Source organism: Parambassis ranga, chromosome 24 (genome assembly GCF_900634625.1).
Source record: "Parambassis ranga chromosome 24, fParRan2.1, whole genome shotgun sequence".
Classification (NCBI taxonomy): Eukaryota; Metazoa; Chordata; class Actinopteri; family Ambassidae; genus Parambassis; species Parambassis ranga.
Genome location: NC_041043.1, coordinates 5,549,511 through 5,568,549, shown reverse-complemented (window position 1 = coordinate 5,568,549; position 19,039 = coordinate 5,549,511). Strand labels below are relative to the sequence as shown.

Sequence of the window (19,039 nt, the reverse complement as noted above, 5' to 3'; positions counted from 1 at the left end):
GGCAAAGGATCACAGCAATGTCAGCAAATAAGAGGGGTCCAAAAACCTCCACAGGAGGCATGCCAAAGCTGTTTTATCACAAGGGCCTCTGAAACACACAGAGAAACATTAGAGGAGCAAACTGTGTGGGAATGTCATCGCTCGCAGCAAAAAAGTTTACAAGCAGCATCAGATACAATGGCAATATGTTCTGTTCTATTCTGGGAATACACTTGTAGGTAAGGTCATCCACCAGGTAAAAGACAACACCTAACATATTCACATTCAAGCTTTCTCATAATCTTTATCTGCAGTTAGTGGATTTTGGATCCGTTAACAGTGAATTTAACTTGAATGAGAAGTCTAACAGTGACACTGAACCATAGCTGGCCTCCTTCACCAGGCATAAACAGAACAGATGATCAGTGGGTCTGTAAATGTAATTGTTGAGAGCCACTGGATTATGACTTAAAGCCAACATTAAATCCAACCAACATGGCAAATGTTCTATATGCTCTAAGTGGTCCCAGCCTATAGCTTCCCTGTGGTCATGTGATCTCCAGCTTGGATGTCACGGCTAAAAACGAAGATAAATTTAACAGCTGCAAGACCCCTCACGCTATTTTACCCAAGGAGTCAGCGTGCTTTCCCACACAGTGACCTAAACATTTTTTTAATATGACATCTGCTCTGCTGGGCTAATCTAGACAGCATAGACAAACTTCTTGTTCTCCTCTTATAAAGAGTTAGATTGAATGCGACTTCAGATAAAATCAAGGAATTAAAACGTTATGTTGTGTTGATGGATGTATGACAGGGTGTCTAGACTTTAAGAATTTCCTCTCGTTTTAAAGGGTTGAACTTGAGGGACGTGACTTTTTTAACAACAGTAATCAAATAATCAAATAATAATAAAATAAATAAACAAATTAAATCTTTGCATATCTCACGCAGCCATGTCTCCACCCCTGTTTGTGCCTCTCAAGTATTATCGAGACATTTGAATGTAATTTAAATAGATCAGAGGCACAAACTGGCCTCACTAAGCCACATGCAGGCACAGCAGCTTTTATCAATGGCTCCACAGACAAGGTGATTCATTCATCACCAGCCATAGATCTGAACACACGTTTTCACTACAGTATTCTGACTTTACTACTGTATTTAAAGGAGCGAACCATAAAATATCAGAGCAGCTACAGCTACAGTGCAGAGAATAAGTACCACTGTGAGTCCAGTACTACTACATGACCCCCATAAGCTGTCATCGTGCATACAATCTTCAAGTTGCCACCAGATGCAAAAGATGATCACAAAATGACACACTGTTCCTAGTGCCCACACTTTTCTCTGTGCACTTGAAGTAGTACAAAGAAGGTTTCAAATTTCACAAAGCATGATTTTCACTGGGCTGAAGGCTACCATCCCCCATGACTGCAAACCTAAGCTGGCTGGAATAGACCCCAGCCCCTGTATCCTCGCAGCAGAGGCAAGTCACTGCGTTCATAGTGGGGGAAATTAATTGCCAATGCCAGCGGTTTCTTTGATCACACTATAGCAAACTGAGACTCTTACAGTCTACATGACGGATAAAAACCTCATCGAAGAATTTTTGGTGGATGTCTTCTCTCACATGTGGGGCACTGCAAATATTTTCTCTCTGCTGTCTCACCAACATGATATTCTACAGACTGAATCTGTCAAGACGCTGCAGCGGGGAGCTCATGCAGATGTGGAGCTGCAATTTATTATCCAGCACTCCCGCCACAAATCACCATATTCATTATTCATATATAAAAACACTGTTAGTACTTTGAAAAAAAAAAGAAAAGAAAAAAGAAAGCTGATTCTGAAAACCTAGCTTTGTCAACACTGCCACATTTTGTCACCTGTGTACTGGGTTAATGTGGGAGTCAGTGATGGCCAGGCAGTGTTGAATTACCAGGACCGTTATTAGACAAGCAGCTTTGGTTTAAGTGTAATGTTACAACATGGTGACTCCGTTTTAAACCCGTAAGTTGTTGTCTTGACGAGCCATAGCGTAAGCTAATGTTACTTAAGTCGCGTTTAACTTAGCCTAATAAAAAAATATGACTCTAGTAAACAATGTTCAAAAGATAATTACCTGATATGTTTGTAAAAAATTCCTCTTATTTTCTCTCCATCCTCACAGAGCAGCAGAGTCTGCCACCGTGTCCGAGCACTTAAATCCCCGGGTCGGATCCATGGTTCTACTGTCTCTGATATCAAATGTACTCCTGCTGGAGGAGGCGGCGGCGGAGAAGAATCCAGCCACGTTTTTTCCAAAGGGATTTTTTAGCAGGATAGATGTTGGTCAAAGTGGCATTAAACCCGACCTGGTCAAACCAATAACAGCTTTACTAACGTAGAATCAATGTATCTTTTACCCGTATACGACATACGCCTTATTTCTGAAACAAAAGGAGTGAAATTAGGTTTATTCGGCTAAAAAATATCCCCATTACATCCAGTGATAATGGTACATACCACTCTATTGTTGGGGCGCGAGAAAGCGTCCCGTGCTGATGTGTAGCCTACTCGAACGAGGCTCGCGGACAGCGCGTGCGCCCTCGCGCAACACAACTAGTATTGGCTCGTTATTTTAAGCGTCATGTAGTTTAATCCCGTCGATTCCAAGGAAAGGATTTGGATTGACAATTAACCGTCACTGTATTTATCGGATTATTACGTAAACATAGATTTTATCAAATGGGCCATTTTAATTTACATCTTTTGCAGGTTGAGTAGTAGACTTTTAATAGTTTTATAACAACAACAACAACAACAACGAGAACAACTATTATTATTATTGATAAAGATATTGACATATTTTTTATTTTATTACAGCATCACAGCATTCTATTAAGACATCATGACAAAATAAGAAAATAATAATAAAACACCTAACCTAAACGTCATCTAACTTTAACAGATTTCCTGAATATATATAAAGCTCATATATATATATATATATATATATATATATATATATATATATATATATATATATATATATGTGTGTGTGTGTGTGTGTGTGTGTGTGTGTGTGTGTGTGTATAGATAGATAGATAGATAGATAGATAGATAGATAGATAGATAGATAGGAATCCTTGCTCTTTTCTTTCTTTGACAACGGAAGTACCGCCCTCCTGCTTCCGGCAGATTCACAACATCCAAGATGTCTGCTGCCATAGCTTCCCTCGTTTCCTACGGTAGCGATTCCGATTCAGAAAATGAATCTGAATCTAATACTAGCACCGATAAAGGGAACCAGGTGGACCTAGACGCTACAGCCCACCTTAAACCTTTACCGGCTGGACAGACAATGTCTCTGGCTCTCCTCAATTCTGCCCCCGAAGTCGCTGTTAAGGTAAGCTAAACTGTTAACATGCTAGCTAACGTTAGTTTAACGTCACATTTATACTAATGTATTAAAGTTTATTTAGAAAGCAAGAGGGCGTTTTTATGGGAAGCAGGGCATCTTATACATTTAATCTAAAGTCTGAATATATCAGTTATGGTTTATTGTTACAACTTGTCAATTGTTGGCGCGGGAACAATAAAAGTTTGCAGCTGCCCATTTGTTAGCATACGTTAACTAGTATGCGCCTAAATAGTACGTATTGTACCTCTCACTGTACCAAACCATCCCAGTCCACTCTTGCTGATTGCTTGCATATGCTGGCAAGCTTTTGCGAATTTGATCCCAATATGTTTGCAAAATTGTAAAAGAAGACGATGCTGATGTATCTTCTAGGAGGCAGTCGAGACTGGCATACACCTGGACCCTTCGATGAAAGAGGTCGCGTATAACCCAACATATGAAACGATGTTTGCTCCCGAGGTAAGCGTGTGAATGTAACTCTAAAGTTTCTGGTGACATTTTATCCACTTAGTTCTTTGTATAACATTGTAAACCTTTCGTTTTCCTGGTTGTGAATACTTTGACAAAACTTGACTTGATTAACTTTTGTACCATATAACTAGAAAAGCATTTCCTGAAGAAAATGCAAGTTTGATTGCCACAGCTGAAGCATTGCTTTGAACGCTGATGTGAAGGATTGCTCTGAATTGCTGGAGAATCTGCAATCTGAACTTAATTTGCTGAAACACAGTTAAGAATTTAGAAAGATTAAGCTCTTATTTGGAAAACAGCCTGTGAATATACCATATGAAAGGTCTGAGGCTGGAATAATACCATAAGACTATAAGAAGCTCAGGCTGTGTGATTTAAATGTGGAAAAGTAGTACACAGCTGAAGGATGATCAATATGACAGCTATAATGCTTAAAGTCTGATAAAGACTACAAATATGGCTGCTTTGTATGCTTCTAGCGTGTCAGCCTGTTGCCATGGTAACAGCCCTGCCTGCCTGCCTGCCTGCCTGCATCAAGGCAAACCTGAATGTTTATTAGCTGCCCCTAACTGCAGCTCTTTCTTTCCCCCTAATGCATTTCCTATGTAAAACCACCCTCCGAACAACTTCTCTTTTTTTCCAAACTGAAGCACCCAGACAAAAAGTAAGGACACCGTGAGAATCACAAGAAGTTGCTCTACAACTGGTATAATTTATATGTCTGGGATGTCAAAGATGTGGAGATGGCGGCGAGTTAGAAAATATGGCAGCTCTGCTTCTCTGCTTTTGGTTTTACATTATGTCTTAATGGAGGAATGACCGGCACTCTCCCCGAACAGCTGGCTCTCAGGGTAAAACGGTTTGGTGTGGTTTTAAGAGGGACACCATAAGAAAGCCAACGAGTTTTCCTTCGAACTGATATACAAATTATCTCAGTGAGATGGACGGTGCAGGTCTAAGCGCAGGTTAGAGAGATTTTTTTTAGGCATCTCCTCAGCCTCTCTCCACTGAGTGATGACTTACCCACTCTAGCTCCCAACATTCCACGCAACACACACTAATATTATGCCTAGCAACGGCAATCAAACTAATAATCGTTCCAATATATGTATATGTAATGATTGCTATGTTCATGGTCAAGCTAAGGTTTTGAAAAACAAGTAAGTGAGTACAGAATGTGAGTGATCATTTTTCCACAAAAGGAGAAGTCAAGCCATATTTATTTATAAAGCACATTTCATGCACATTTTTCAAGGACATGGCATATAAGAATCAGATAAACTACTTATAAAGTTATCTAATAGTTAATATAGTGCTGTTTCTATTCATGTAAATATTTCTGAATTTAAAGTATAATGTCAATTCTGGTTGTTTCCTCTTAGTTTGGGCCACTGAACCCATTTAGAACCCAGCAAATGGCTGCCCCCAGGAACATGTTATCAGGCTATGCAGAACCTGCTCACGTCAATGACTTCATGTTTGAACAGCAGAGGAGGACCTTCTCCACATATGGTAAGCTTTTCTTTTGCCTCAGTCATATTTGTGTTGACCCTCTTCATTTTAATGACCTTGCTGTTTTTTCCACTCTGCCAATAGGATATGCTTTAGATCCAACTGTTGACATACACCAGTCCGCCTCAAATACCTATATTGGTGCAGTTGAAGAGGCTGAGAAAAATAAAGGTAATCGTCAACAATTTATCTTTAATACATACGTCTACATTTTACTGTGTATAGAAGAAAGTTAGAGGGAACATGCAATTTGCAATGTATAACGTTTTGGCATCCCCCCTAGGGTTGACCGTGTTTGAAAGCGGTCATAAGAAGTCAGAGAAAAGGAAAAAGGTTAAAGGTGGCGATGCAGGAGATATAGACAACTTCCTTGGACCATGGGCAAAATATGCTGATGAGAAAGATGTGGCAAAGCCAACAGAGGTAACACATTTTCTATTATACCTACTGTAGTGTACCATACTATGTAATACATAGGGCCCTATGATTTCCGCGATCACGGACGGAATTGCGGAATTGGCCGATTAAAACGAAATCTACTGTTTAACGTGGAATTTAACACAGTTTCACTGTAGTGCCGTTTTTGTGTGTAAGGGGAACATATGTCTGGGGAAAACTGAGTGAAGCTAATCCGGGTGGCACAAAAAGCCCCTTCCACAGACTGAGCCCCTCCCTTTTCAAAACAATGTAAGCATGGCTCAGTGGCTGCATACAGCTCTGTCTTCATCACCAAAAAAAACTGCGAAACTCTGCGCCCCTCAGTACAGAGCCGAGCAGTTCCCGAGCAACTTCTGTGCGACATGTGAACTGTTGTTTTACAGATTCTGTCGACGCGCCATCGACTTGAAACTTAGAAATACTAACTACTGGAGAGCCCTGAGAGCGGAGCTCCTCACAGACAGGAGACAGGCACTCACTGATCTCAACACACAGAGGCTGTCGATCATGTATTTCATCGGTGATGTCTCTGGTCAGAATCAGAATTCCTTTATTTATCCCTGAGGCAAAATTATTTAAGATTAAGATTTGTCCCACAGTGGGGAAATTAGTTACTGCAACAGCACATACACAGTAGAATTAAAAGTAGGACAAGATAAAAAATAATATACAGTATGAAGTAAAACTACCAATAGTAGAATAGTAGCAGAACTGAAGAAGCCACTTGGGGGAGTGGCAAAACATCTTCAAAAAACAATCCTTGAGTCCAGTTGCCTCGATTTAAACTCTTGAAATACCAATAAAGATACAAGAGAATTAAAATAAAAACATATAACATATTAACAGATGAGGTGAGTAGGTAAGAAACTTGTAGAGAGGGTAGCTGACGGGGACTAACTACAGCTGAAATAACTTGTTTAAGTTCCCCTTGAAGAAGTTTAAAAGGTTTGGTTGTTTTATAATGAGTCAACTAAAGTTTCATCACTTGCTGCTTGTTTTTGATGCACTACTGTATGTTACCATATTGAGAAAACGTGTTGTCACCTCAAAGATTTTAGTTAGTTTCTATTCAATTTAGTCATTTACATTAAAAACACAACACTTCTGGTAGTAAAATCAGGTCAAAAATTAGGATTCCCAAAAACTATACTGTGAAAAACTGAAAAAACGGAATTTGGGAAAAATAAAATGGATTTTATAGGGCCTTAAATATGGTAGGAAGGCAAGAAAATACAGCTACCACCAGGTTAAGCATGACTGCAGGCTAACAGTCTAGGTTTCCATGTTTAATGTCAATTTAAATCATCCTGATAATTACCTGTTATATGAATTTGTTTTTCGATCATTTGACGAGATGTAGTCAGTTCTCATCATCTTTTGTGCTGTACATGACATGAGAAAGTTGGCATCTATCGGTGTTTGTGTCACCCCACTCATTTTTGTGTTATGAATTTTATTGTATAGGAAGAGAAGAAAGAGCTGGATGAGATCACAGCTAAGAGGCAGAAAAGGGGCAGGAATGAAGAAGAGGCTCCTGCAGAAGAGAAGACCATTCTCCATGGTACTAATCACTCCTCTGATTTTGAAAGGCTATGGCCCACAAGTGTGAAATTGTATATTTTTTGTTGTAATGTAAACATAGCTTTTGAACATAATTTGGCTTAAAGGTCTCACCACAAGATCTATTATTTTACGTTATGGAGTTTTTGATCCTACCCTGCTTGAAAAATGTGTAGAAAATAGTCTAGGTCTACGTCAACTGGGCACATTTTCCACACACTTTCCATGTGTCCAGTTTTAATCACATTTGCCTTGTTCTCCCCACAGTTAAAGACATGTATGATTATCAGGGCAGGTCATACCTCCATGTCCCACAAGATGTGGGCATCAACCTGCGTTCTGCAGATACTCCAGACAAATGCTACTTGCCTAAGAAACAGATCCACGTTTGGTCTGGACACAGCAAGGTTAGTGGGAAATTACGTTTTAGTTGTGCATGTTTGTGACAATGAGTGTCCCAGTCAATCTTGCAATACAAAACTGAGTGCAGAATGAATGTTGTTTATACAAAGAGAGAGTTTTCTATTATGCAAGTCTTGTCATAATTTCCTAGGGAATTCCTACAAGCCACATTTTGAATACATTACTGACATATCCAAGATTCCTCTTCCATTGAAAACAATGTCTTTATAGTTCAGATTTAAAGACAAACAAAGTTTTTCCAGGAAGGATCTGATTCAAGCGTCAGATCTGCCAGTGTGTTTGAGAGAGAGAGAGAGAGAGAAATCACTCAACTTTAAATTGGCTCTTATTCCTTTGTTCAGGCAGTAACAGCCTCCAGCTTCCAATTTGAAATACAAAGAGGTTTGAAAAGATAATAAGTGTGTGGAAGTGCTGACGTTAAAATAATTGCTGGAGAATAGCCAATGTAGTCTCAAGTTTTGTGACTCTTGTGGAAAAAAGTTTGGTAATCTTGAGGAAAATCATGCCGATTTCTGTGCCTTAAAAAAAGCCATCACCTGCACACACTCTGTGGAGATAGATTGTAGTTGACTAAATGTGTCATCTAACAATACTTTAATAAAAAAATCAACCTGGTCCCATCAAAATAATGAGAACAATTCATCATTAATCAAAATTACACCAGAAAATTCTGACACCCTGTATTTCTCTAAAAAGCTCTATACATGGCAATATATTCAATATGCATGGTAAACTAAGGTGTAGTTTGGATTTCAGCTGCAGCATTGATGGTAAAGAGAAACCTGTTTAAATTGTCCTCTCTGTCTTCTCCAGGGAGTCAGTGGTATCAGACTTTTTCCCAGCTCTGGACATCTGCTGCTTTCCTGCTCCATGGATTGCAAGATCAAGGTAAATGGGACTGTAAAAGACATTAGTATGTAAAATGTGGTTAATGATTCTATGACTGTGTAAAATCCAGAAGAAAGCACAATTTGAGCATTTAAATTGATGCTATTTTGGTAGATTTTGCCCTAAACTGTGCATTTTTCATTCATTGACTTTTTTTAATTTCTCCACAGCTATGGGAAGTGTACGGTGAGAGGAGGTGTCTTCGCACATTTATTGGTAAGTGAGTTCTCAGAGTCAGAAATAAATGATATGCATGAAATTGTATTGTGTAATTTTAACTCCCAAGTACAACAAACAACAATAGATCATCAGCAAACCTGCTGACATGACATATGCTCAAGGTCTGAAATAGGCACCAACTGACAGACTGTGAGCTCTGCATTCCTGGGACAATAATGAAACGTCTGCTGACCGTCTGGGGATATTTGGGATAATTTTTTTAATACTCAGGGTCTGGTAGAGGTTAGGCTAATGCATGCAGGGCACTCTCATACTCACTTCTCAGAGACGGCAGACTGTCAGAATAGAGATTGTTTGCAGCCACGGTTCTGCTTGTCAGCTCCTTCACAGAATATGCATAATTCAGCAGCCCAGGGGCCAAGGGGAACGAGGTGCAAGGGAGGGCACAAGACACAGAGAGGGGCTGGTGTACAGGAAGAGAGAACACAGTTTAGAGTGAATAAACTGACAGAGAGTGACTAGCTGTGGGGGTCTGCAGGAGAAGCAGCAGTGGGAGAACTGAAGATGCTAATCATGTTTTTCTTAAGTTGATAGAGCTTTAGAAGTATATAGCGTTAATTCAATGTTCTTCTCTAATGTGTTTCCTTCTGTATTTAGATACGTAGTAACTTTAATTTCTAATTTCTATGTTTTGCCTACTGAATGAAGTTGCGTATTATCTGCAGTTACACATACACCTCGATAGAAAATTAAGCATAATTCCTTCTCTTCTATTCTTGCGACTGGTCAGAATCACAAAGCTAGAAATGTTAGCTGATATAACACAGGGATGCCCACACTTTTTCGGCCCGCGAGCTACTTTTTGCAATGACTAAGTCAAAATGATCTACCTACTCTAATGCATGTATATATTATTGATTTCCATTTTAGGATATATGAACAGTAGCTATATATAAACAGGTTATAATAATCAACACAGAAATCATAAAATTACTCATCTTTATCAAATTTAAAAATAACAATATGTAGTTAAATTACATTTTTCAGTACAAACATATTATAAAGGTACCCAGTCAAGTCTGTGTGTCATGGGGCAGGCTGTGGGCATTAAGTGAAGAGAAAGGCTGCTAAATGGATGATAATAAAAGGCAAGAAAAAATAATAATCCATATTTTTACTGTATTCAAATGATAAAACTATCTGACAGCAAGCAAAGTCTTCCTACTTCATCCATCCATCCATTTTCAACTGCTGTTCCTACTTTAGTGTAATGTTTAATGGTCGTTATAGATAGATGGACTTATGTTAGCAGACGCTAGCTAACAAGTTACCTAACTAACGAGCCAGAGCACCAGCACCATGATTGAAGAACATTATAGAAACAAAGCCTGCAGCAAGCTGCAGTCCTCTGTCTGTCCCCTAGTGTAATAGGTTGAGGAGGAATACATAAATAAGTATGCACGTCATTGTGCTAAAATTTCATGGTTAGATTTATTGTAAGACGTGTATATGTGCTTACTGTCGTGCCCTGCTTTTAATAGTAGTAATGAATTCCTATGTTCTTGCATGCACAAACATCATTCAAGGCTTTTCTGCTGGGCTGGTGTTGCCTTTGGTCTGCCAGCAAGCCGGGTTAGAGCAAGCGTGCAGGCAGACGCTTAGCCTCAGTGGGCTCTGTTATCACCGTGGAAACAGTGTAGCCCTGATAAAAAGGGAGTTTTAACAAGAGGGGCATGTGCACACACCAGGCCCACAGGGACCTCACATCACCTACACTGCATTAGGAGAAGCCAACGGCTTGCATAGACTGGGATTAGGAAGAGAAGGAGAAGGTGGAGAGCAGTTGAAAAGACAGATGGAGCATGTCATTTTTTCATCTTTCCTCTCTAGGCTCATTCCATTCCCCTTGTCTCCCACTTCATCTTTCTTCCTCAGCAGCCCTTATTTCCCTTAACCAAATTTTACATTGCTCAAATGAATTGGATATCAAAGGCCGACAGCTGGGGGAGACTTTGTAACTAGACTGGAGAATGCATGAAGTGAATTTTTGTAACACGTGCATATATATTTATTTGTTTGTAATGTCTGTAAATGTCCTCTCTGTGCAGGTCACAGCAAAGCAGTGCGCGACATTTGCTTCAACAACACTGGGACTCAGTTTCTCAGCGCTGCATATGACCGCTACCTTAAACTGTGGGACTCCGAGACAGGTAAGCTGAGCCATTGGCATCAATACATGCTTCTCTATTGTATACACAGCCACAGTAAAATGTTCTCCGGTGCCTTTATGGTGGTAAGTTTTTCAGACCTGGAAACCTATTCTTGCATTTAGCATTTGACCTGTGCATAGTGTATTCGCTGATGGCCGATATGCTGTTAAGTTTAACACAATTCAAATGTATTACTATGAACTACTAGGTTGCCTTTAACATTGAAGTCATTTTCATATAGAAATCAACAGTATAGTGCCAATATACCTACATTTGTCAATTGAGCTAAAATCTGTTAGACATTCAATAATCAATAACTGTTTAGAAACAACAATTAATAAAATTGTTTGTGTCAATTTACGATGAGTGTAGGAACTAGTTGCAGCTCTTCTTGTCACTTGCCTGCAGAGTTTTGTATTTAAATGCCACATTTGTGGCATCACTATCGTTAGCTTAGCTTAACATAGTCAATTGAGTTCAGTCTATCTAACTAGCATGTTGGTGAGCAAAACAACACAATGCTCTATCTGCTAGTGGAAGTGTGCTCACCTGTATGTGCGCACATGTATTTGTGTGTGTTTGGGTATGTGTGTGTGTCTGCGCATCAGGCCACTGTTTAAGGCATAGCTGTGTTTTATAGGAAAGGTAAACTTAAATGACTTCTGGTATGATCTGGATATAGAAAATCAAATGAATTAAAATTGACTTGACCTTCTTGGGGGGTGGGGGTGCCTTTGGGGGACTGGGCCACTGATCCTTATGAAGTAGTTAGCAGCCATCAGCACTACTTTGAATTAGCCTGTTGCCTGTCAAATTCTATTAATGGCACAAAGTTACAAATGATATCCTTTATGTGCGGCTGCGTGAACTGAATCTAAAATGTAGAAGCCTTGTTCCTACTGGTGCACATGGTTCCTCTGTTATTTTCTGCCTCTGCTTATCCATCGAAATTTCCACCCCTTCACCTCAAAGAGTGCTACTCCAGCAGAGGGCAGAAAAGAGTTAAATCCCCCCACTAGTTGATGAAAATAGTCCTACCTCTGTTGAAGTGACTACAGTTAGATTCTGTGTAATTAAATGTGTTTAGTAGGTAAAGTGTTTTTTTTAGTATTTTCTTTTACAGGATATAAATTCTATCTGTGGTGGTGGAAGCTTTTATTACAATTATAAGGAGATCTTGGTGCCTTTATTACAATCCTAAGGGCCTATCAGTAGTGATTCACCTTCTGAATCAACAGAAGGTCTAACAGGACTGTAAGTGTTACAGCTGGATTGTCAACTACCTGCAGTGCTAGACTATATAGCATTCCAAGTTGCAGACTGTGTCCTTAAATTTTTTACAACTCCTGAAACTCCACTGTGGATTATTCTGGAGCGCTGAATTTCAATTTGTCTCCCTCCACAGGCCAGTGTATCTCCCGCTTCACCAACAGAAAGGTTCCATACTGCGTCAAGTTCAACCCAGACGAAGACAAACAGAATCTTTTTGTGGCAGGCATGTCGGATAAGAAGATTGTTCAGGTATAGTTGACCACTGCAGTGAATTGTGAATGATTCAATCATGTTGACCAAGCCAGTGCACACGTGCATTTCTCCGTGTACTCCCTGTGCCCACAGGACTGTGAAATACAGCCCTGTCTTTTCCTGCAGCTCTGTTGTGTGTAGCTTCAATGGCTGACAGGACTAGAACAAGTCATTAATCACAGGCAGAGTTGGGGTGGAAAAGGGAAGAGAACAATATGTGATGAAAGTGTGAAATCCATAACTACCCCATCACACTATTAGGTAAACAGCTTTTAGAACAAGTAACCCTTAACCTCTGCAGATGAAAGCCGCAATGTTGCGACAGCCATGCCGAGATAACAAAAAGAGGTGAAGAGACGTTTATTTTTCACATCTCCGAATCATGAATTCACTTTCTCTTAGAAGAAACTTTAATTGAAAATACTTCAAGATAAAAGTGCAGAGACGAGCAATGACTACCCCATATTTGTCAATATGACCAGTAGTCATTATCACAATCTGGCACAATAATCAGGGTTAGTGTTAAATCATGTAGTACTCTCCTGGGTTATGAGAACAGATGGCTGCTCACCCCAAGGGTAAGCTTTAAAAAAAGGAACACAAATGCAATTGGCAATGCAAATGGACTGAATGTAAAAGCTTGTTTGAACAAATATGCATCCCTTACTTTTTGTTGCCTGGGGAGAAGCATCTTTGTGGCAGCTTTTTACATTTTAATTTGTGCATACTTGTTTCCAAAAAAATATCAAGACTGTGTCCTGTTTGATTGTTGATTGCTGTCACCAGTTAAATAATTTCACAGCAGTGGCCCAGTTTATAACCGCTCATAGCCAGTTAGTCATATGAATTTTCAGGCAAGTCATGTATTTCAGCAATCAGCTCAGGATTATAAAAATGTGCTTTGTGAATCCAGTGTAATAATCCCCATCTGTTGACTTCTTCTAGATTAAAAATGTTTCCTTGTTTCTGTCTGTGCCTCACAGTGGGACATCAGGACAGGTGAAGTGGTTCAGGAGTATGATCGTCATCTGGGCGCTGTCAACACCATCACCTTTGTGGATGAGAATCGCCGGTTTGTCAGCACATCAGACGATAAGAGTCTTAGAGTTTGGGAGTGGTAAGTGCCAACTGCAGCCTGAAATACAGATGCAGTGTTTTTTGGAGGGTTGTGTTATAAACTGTTGCTATTTCCCCAACCAAGTCCAACTCCTTAATACGGTACTCAGTCATTAATAATTGAAGAATGTGCTTCATGGTGCTTTTGAGAAATCAACCCACAATGCGAATGAGTAGTATGGCTAAAGCAGTCATGTACCACAAACTACAAAGAGCAGACAGCTGGGAATTAACCACAATTTGAACTTTATAAATGTGATTTTTTTTTTCTGACAAAGATGTACTCTTCCACTGCCCCTCCTGTTAACTGTTAATAAGAAAAGTAGTCCTCAACAAACCCCCAGACAATCCTTGCTTGGACAGAATTCGCTCAGCTGTGCTGCTAATCTGCTCTGAGTCATAGCCTCTGCATGGGTTTAGCTGCTTTACATGCTTCTGTTACGGTGGGAGTTTCTTGTTTCCCTTGGAGCTATCATTGTATGTGGGCAATGCTCCAGTAATAAGCAGTGTTGCTTGTCCACTATTGTCAAACTGAAACTAAATATAATGAAATGACTTGGAAAACAGTTATGCTTAGGATGACTGGCATCTGAAACAAAAGGATTCACAAAATCATGCTTCAGTTTTTGTTTTTTTTGTGTGTTTGTTTTTTTATATCCTGTGCTGCTACACAAACACCGGTATATGCTACCCAAAGATCATCAATATTAAAGAAAAGCAGATAAAGGAGGCTGCCTATAGACTGTCAGAAAAGGGCTTTTTGTTCAAGGACGATCATTTGTAATGTATTTTTTCCCTTCTATGTCAAAACCTTCAAGTGATTCACATGTGAGATGGGGATTAGCTGCTGAAGGAAAAACTCACACACTCTTTAAATTGAAGGACTGAATAAAAATGTTGACAGAACAAGCAGCTAAATAACCATCTCCCAGGAGTCTACTTTTTACTCTTGCTTAGGAAGAGAAGTTCCCATGAGCTGTTTTAATGCAGCGTGGGAGCGAGCGGGCAGGCGGTATGTCAGGCCCAAGAGTCGCTTCACTATTCCTCTCTCTCTCATGGATGCTACCTGCCTCTAGCTTTCGTTAACCTCCTTGTGAGAGCTGCGACATACAGCATTAGGTTGAATTTACTAGAACATTCTCTTAGTGCCAGAATAGAAGCAAAGGCTGGCAGAGAGAGGCAGGGTGAAGGGACGCTGGATGGTTAGAGAAGATTGTGAGGCAGCAATTCTACAAGCCATTTACGTCACAGTGTTAACGCCTACGTGCAATTAAAATTCTATCCTCATTTCACACATAGTTTTTCAGACTACTTTATCTGTGGCAGAGGTTTATCATCAGGGAACTGGGAGTCGGTGTGTGTGTTGGATGTGGATTATAATCAATACAAAATGTACCACACTGCCAACAAAGAGAATTAACTCTTGATCATAAAGACATCATTCAGAGAGCAATGGAACTGCGGGCTTGTAGAGACATTTCTGGTATGATGATAGTGACAGCTACAATTCTTCTGTTTCTTTTTGCACTCTTTGCAGTTTTGGCATTGGCAAGGATGCTAATTTAAAGCACATCTTGAGACTTTCCTTGCAGTCCTGACCTTTTTTAAAAAAGCTAACAGCCTTCCCAAATTTAATCAAGCATCTAATTGGCATGCTCTCATACATGCAGACAAACAGAGCTGTATATATGAATGATCTTCTTTAGACCAGTTAGAAACAAATAACCAAGAGTCCAGTCTTTTCCAAAGTGGAGACACATAGCATGTAAGAACAAGGATAAATAATTGATATAGTCATGATCCAGCATCAAAAACATCTTTTAGATTGCATGCACTCCCATCTGTAAATGGCATTTCTGCCTGTTTTTACCAAAGGTCTTTTCATTCTAGTAATAAGCTCGCTTTAAGCTGCAGCTTTGGATGTTTTTCTTTTGGCTCTTCTTGCTCAGGTTGTTCTCTCATCTTGTGTTTAACCCATCTTCAAGTGTATTCACAGTGCTTCATGCCTTTTTCAGGGACATCCCTGTGGATTTCAAGTACATTGCTGAGCCCAGTATGCATTCTATGCCAGCTGTGACACTGTCTCCCAACGGTGAGTAGTCAAATCATGGCAAAACATTCACAAACACACAGAAGGGCTCTTGGGATTCTAAATCCACACTGGCACATTGAAGTGGATTCATAGCTTCTAATGTTGGTCATCTCTCAGAAGTAAAGCTAGCTAAGTGTAATGTGCAAGCTGGATGATAAGGTCAAGCCTAGCCTGGTGCATTGGTATCAAGATTGTTTAAGATAAAACAAGTCTCCAGTTCAAAATGACACAAACTGCATTCACACACTCCCTTTGGCTGGTTTGGTTTAAGTATAAACTTACCCGGACACCGTTGTACTTGGGCATTTTAACTTGCAGAATTTGGTGTTTAGTGATATGTAAACGTGGAATAAGACACAACATCAACTCTGGTGATAGTGTGGTCCCATCTACTTTTGGTCTTTCAGGAGTGTCTTTGCGTAGGCCTATACAATCCCCTGAATGTTAGCTTTTTGCTGATCTGACAAATAGCAGAGTTATCTTAGTGCAAACAATGCCTGACCTTTCCTCTGAGCTTACTTGCATTTGCCATTTTTGCTGTTGCATTTAATCAACCCAGTCCAACGGCAATTTAAAATGAATGTGAAGTCAGAAATCCTTACGCTCATAAAGCTGCCCCGTGCAGAGTAACTGCAGGTGTACTTCACGGTCCACTTTTTATTGAGTTTAATTGTGATTTTTGTGCCCTACGCCTGCATTCTATGAAGCACAGACCACCATAGACCAGGCCCTTCAGAAGATGCAGCCCCTTAACTGGGACACAGTTATTGTCTGTTACTTACTCTAAAAAGTTTTAAGATGTGTCACTAAGATATCTTCATTCAGGACTCATGAATATAGATCCTGCTGTCATTTTTGCAGACATGAGTTTAACAATAAAAAAAGCCAGCCTTTGCACAGCTTGTACAGACATGAGTGACTGAGCAGCACATTATCAGAATCATAAGTCGGCCTTTCTCTTCAAATGACAATGTCCCCATTGCAGCCCATCAGCTTTAACTTCAGTCACTCAGCCCTTTTGTTCTCATCTGTCTTCTCTTACTTTGATTTCATTTTCTCCCTTCCTCTGGGCAGCTTTCTTATTTGTCCCAATATGATTTGTTTCTCTTCAGCCTCTAAAAAAAAAAGAATGTTTTCTCAGTGGGAGATTCTTGACTTTTCTCTCAAGCTTAAATAGCATCCGACCCACCCCTTGGCACCGCATCCTCTCGCTCTTGTTTTCACATCTTCCTCCATCCTTTTTTCACCTTAACAAGAGACTGAGCCTGAGAGTGCTGGTGAAAATTGGTCAAGTTGTTTTCATTTTCCTGCTCCTATTGCTTTTGACATTTGTGGACAGTAGTGTCTTTTTCATTTAAGTTTTGCAAAGGAGCATTTATCGAACACACACACACACCAACACTATCTTGCTCTCATACCACATTAATAATTTCCATCATGTACCCTTTATGAAGTGCAGTGAGTCGTGTAATGCTTTGACACTGAAGCACTGCCTCTTATCACCGTGTAGTGACTTCGAGGCTGCAGCCTTGTCAGAAGCTGAAATGCTTTGTAAAGTAGATCTCAACTGAGGAGCCACTGATTTTTCTTAATCTTAATCTTTTTCTATTTAACAATGAGTTCATGCCCTTTTATGAGCGTTGTCCACTTCAATACAATTTTTTTTTTTTTTAGGAAATCTGTCCTTGATTTACAGTATTTTGATTCTACTTGATACTTGTCCTTCTATATTATTATATATATTACTTCTATATTATAATAAGCATATTGTTAATTCATGGGCCTAATCTTTCTTCATCTTACTGTATTTGCAAGCAGGCTCTATTGTGATACTGTGTCTGAGTTGAAGTGCTGTGCTGCATCATGATATATTATCATTTGTTTATAATCCTAGGTAAATGGCTCGCTTGTCAGTCCATGGACAACCAGATTCTGATCTTTGGAGCCCAAAACCGCTTCAGACTGAACAAAAAGAAAGTCTTCAAGGGCCATATGGTGGCTGGCTATGCATGCCAGGTGGACTTCTCTCCAGACATGAGGTAAGCCTTTACATTATTTGATGAAAGGTAATATTATTATTGCCAAAGATACACTTGCATGAGTGTTTTTTTTAACTAATGAAAAAAATCAGATAGATCAGAAGAGGAAGATTCCAGCTTTTATTAAAAGAGTTATCTGGCCATGAGGCAAAGAAAAACAGGAAAAGCAGAGCAGAGGAAGTGGCTGTATTGGGCAAAGTACTGTAAACAAAATGTGAGAACCTTCATTTTAAATTTAAAAAAACGCAAACAGCCCCTAAAGGCAGCATTATACAGATGCCTCAGCTTACTTCCTGTAAGCTGTGTCTTATCCTGTCCTCTAACATGCCCCCACTTCATGCAGTGCTGGAATATCTGCTTCATATTATCTAACATACAGCCTTTCTGCAAGGAGACCTAACTAGGCCAGTCCAGCTTCCTAATTTTAGCTAAAACACCCATTAAGACCAGTCTTCCCGCTCTTCATTCTCACCCATCACCACCACCCACGTCTGTGAGCAGGTGCCCTCACTTCCTTTCAGTATCCATGGCAACATCGCAACTTCTGGCTTAGACTAAATACCAAAAATTTCTGACACCCACCTTTTGGCAGGTGAAGTGGAAACCAGTCATTTTTAGCAAAGTGCTAATCATTTCGTCCATTTTTTTCTGAACCCGTTCTTTTCTACCAGCTACGTGGTGTCAGGAGATGCAGATGGAAAGCTGAACATTTGGGATTGGAAGACAACCAAGCTTTACCACAGGATCAAAGCTCATGACAAGGTGTGCATCAGTGCCCTGTGGCATCCACATGAAACCTCCAAGGTGATCACCTGCGGCTGGGATGGACAGATCAAACTCTGGGACTAAATCTGTCCTTGGGAAGGGGGTGTTTCTGAAAGAGGTTGGACAGGGCTTAACTGATACACTGAGGGGACGGAAAGGTGACAAATAAAGCCAAAGGACTGGTATCCAGTCCTGTTGTAGATTATTTTTTTGTATCCTGTTGTGAAAACTCAAAATATGTATACGCCCAGCTTTTAAAACGAGGATTATAAGAGTCGATCTGTAACAAGTTTTTGTCTTTATTTGCCATGTCCTGCAAAGTATAGTTTAGACATAGTTTTTGTTCGCTTTGTGGAAATAAACATTGTGTATATTTTACCTTTTTAAAAAAAGAAGCAGTCTTTATTGAGAGGAGAAAACGTTTATTGCTTCACAA

General features: G+C 39.8%; 2 protein-coding genes across 7 annotated transcripts in view; one reads left to right on the top strand and one right to left on the bottom strand.

Annotated features, from left to right (window-relative positions):
* The window catches only part of wasf1 (WASP family member 1), a 49,010-nt gene extending 46,439 nt beyond the window's left edge, over positions 1-2,571 (bottom strand). For 4 of the 6 annotated variants that reach the window (XM_028396689.1, XM_028396693.1, XM_028396694.1 and 1 more), the window contains exon 1: positions 2,105-2,544. The gene's annotated coding sequence lies outside the window, so the exon portion shown is untranslated. Of the gene's footprint in view, positions 1-2,104 lie in introns of all 6 variants that reach the window. The other 2 variants (XM_028396692.1, XM_028396691.1) reach the window with 2 other exon arrangements.
* A 592-nt stretch (positions 2,572-3,163) lies between these two features.
* On the top strand, positions 3,164-18,981 carry cdc40 (cell division cycle 40 homolog (S. cerevisiae)). The gene is made up of 15 exons (XM_028397780.1): positions 3,164-3,370; positions 3,758-3,844; positions 5,239-5,368; positions 5,453-5,539; positions 5,652-5,791; positions 7,271-7,367; positions 7,634-7,773; positions 8,603-8,677; positions 8,848-8,893; positions 10,966-11,067; positions 12,473-12,588; positions 13,575-13,708; positions 15,723-15,799; positions 17,694-17,838; positions 18,510-18,981. The coding sequence occupies exons 1-15, from the start codon at positions 3,179-3,181 to the stop codon at positions 18,685-18,687; spliced, it is 1,746 nt and encodes a 581-aa protein (XP_028253581.1). The 5' UTR covers positions 3,164-3,178; the 3' UTR covers positions 18,688-18,981.
* The last annotated feature ends 58 nt before the right edge of the window (positions 18,982-19,039 follow it).

Coding starts and splice junctions, on each gene's coding strand:
- cdc40 (XM_028397780.1), top strand. CDS start 3,179: ATGTCTGCTGCCATAGCTTCCCTCGTTTCCTACGGTAGCGATTCCGAT. Junction 3,845..5,238: donor AAACGATGTTTGCTCCCGAG/GTAAGCGTGTGA, acceptor GTTTCCTCTTAG/TTTGGGCCACTGAACCCATT. Junction 8,678..8,847: donor CCATGGATTGCAAGATCAAG/GTAAATGGGACT, acceptor ATTTCTCCACAG/CTATGGGAAGTGTACGGTGA.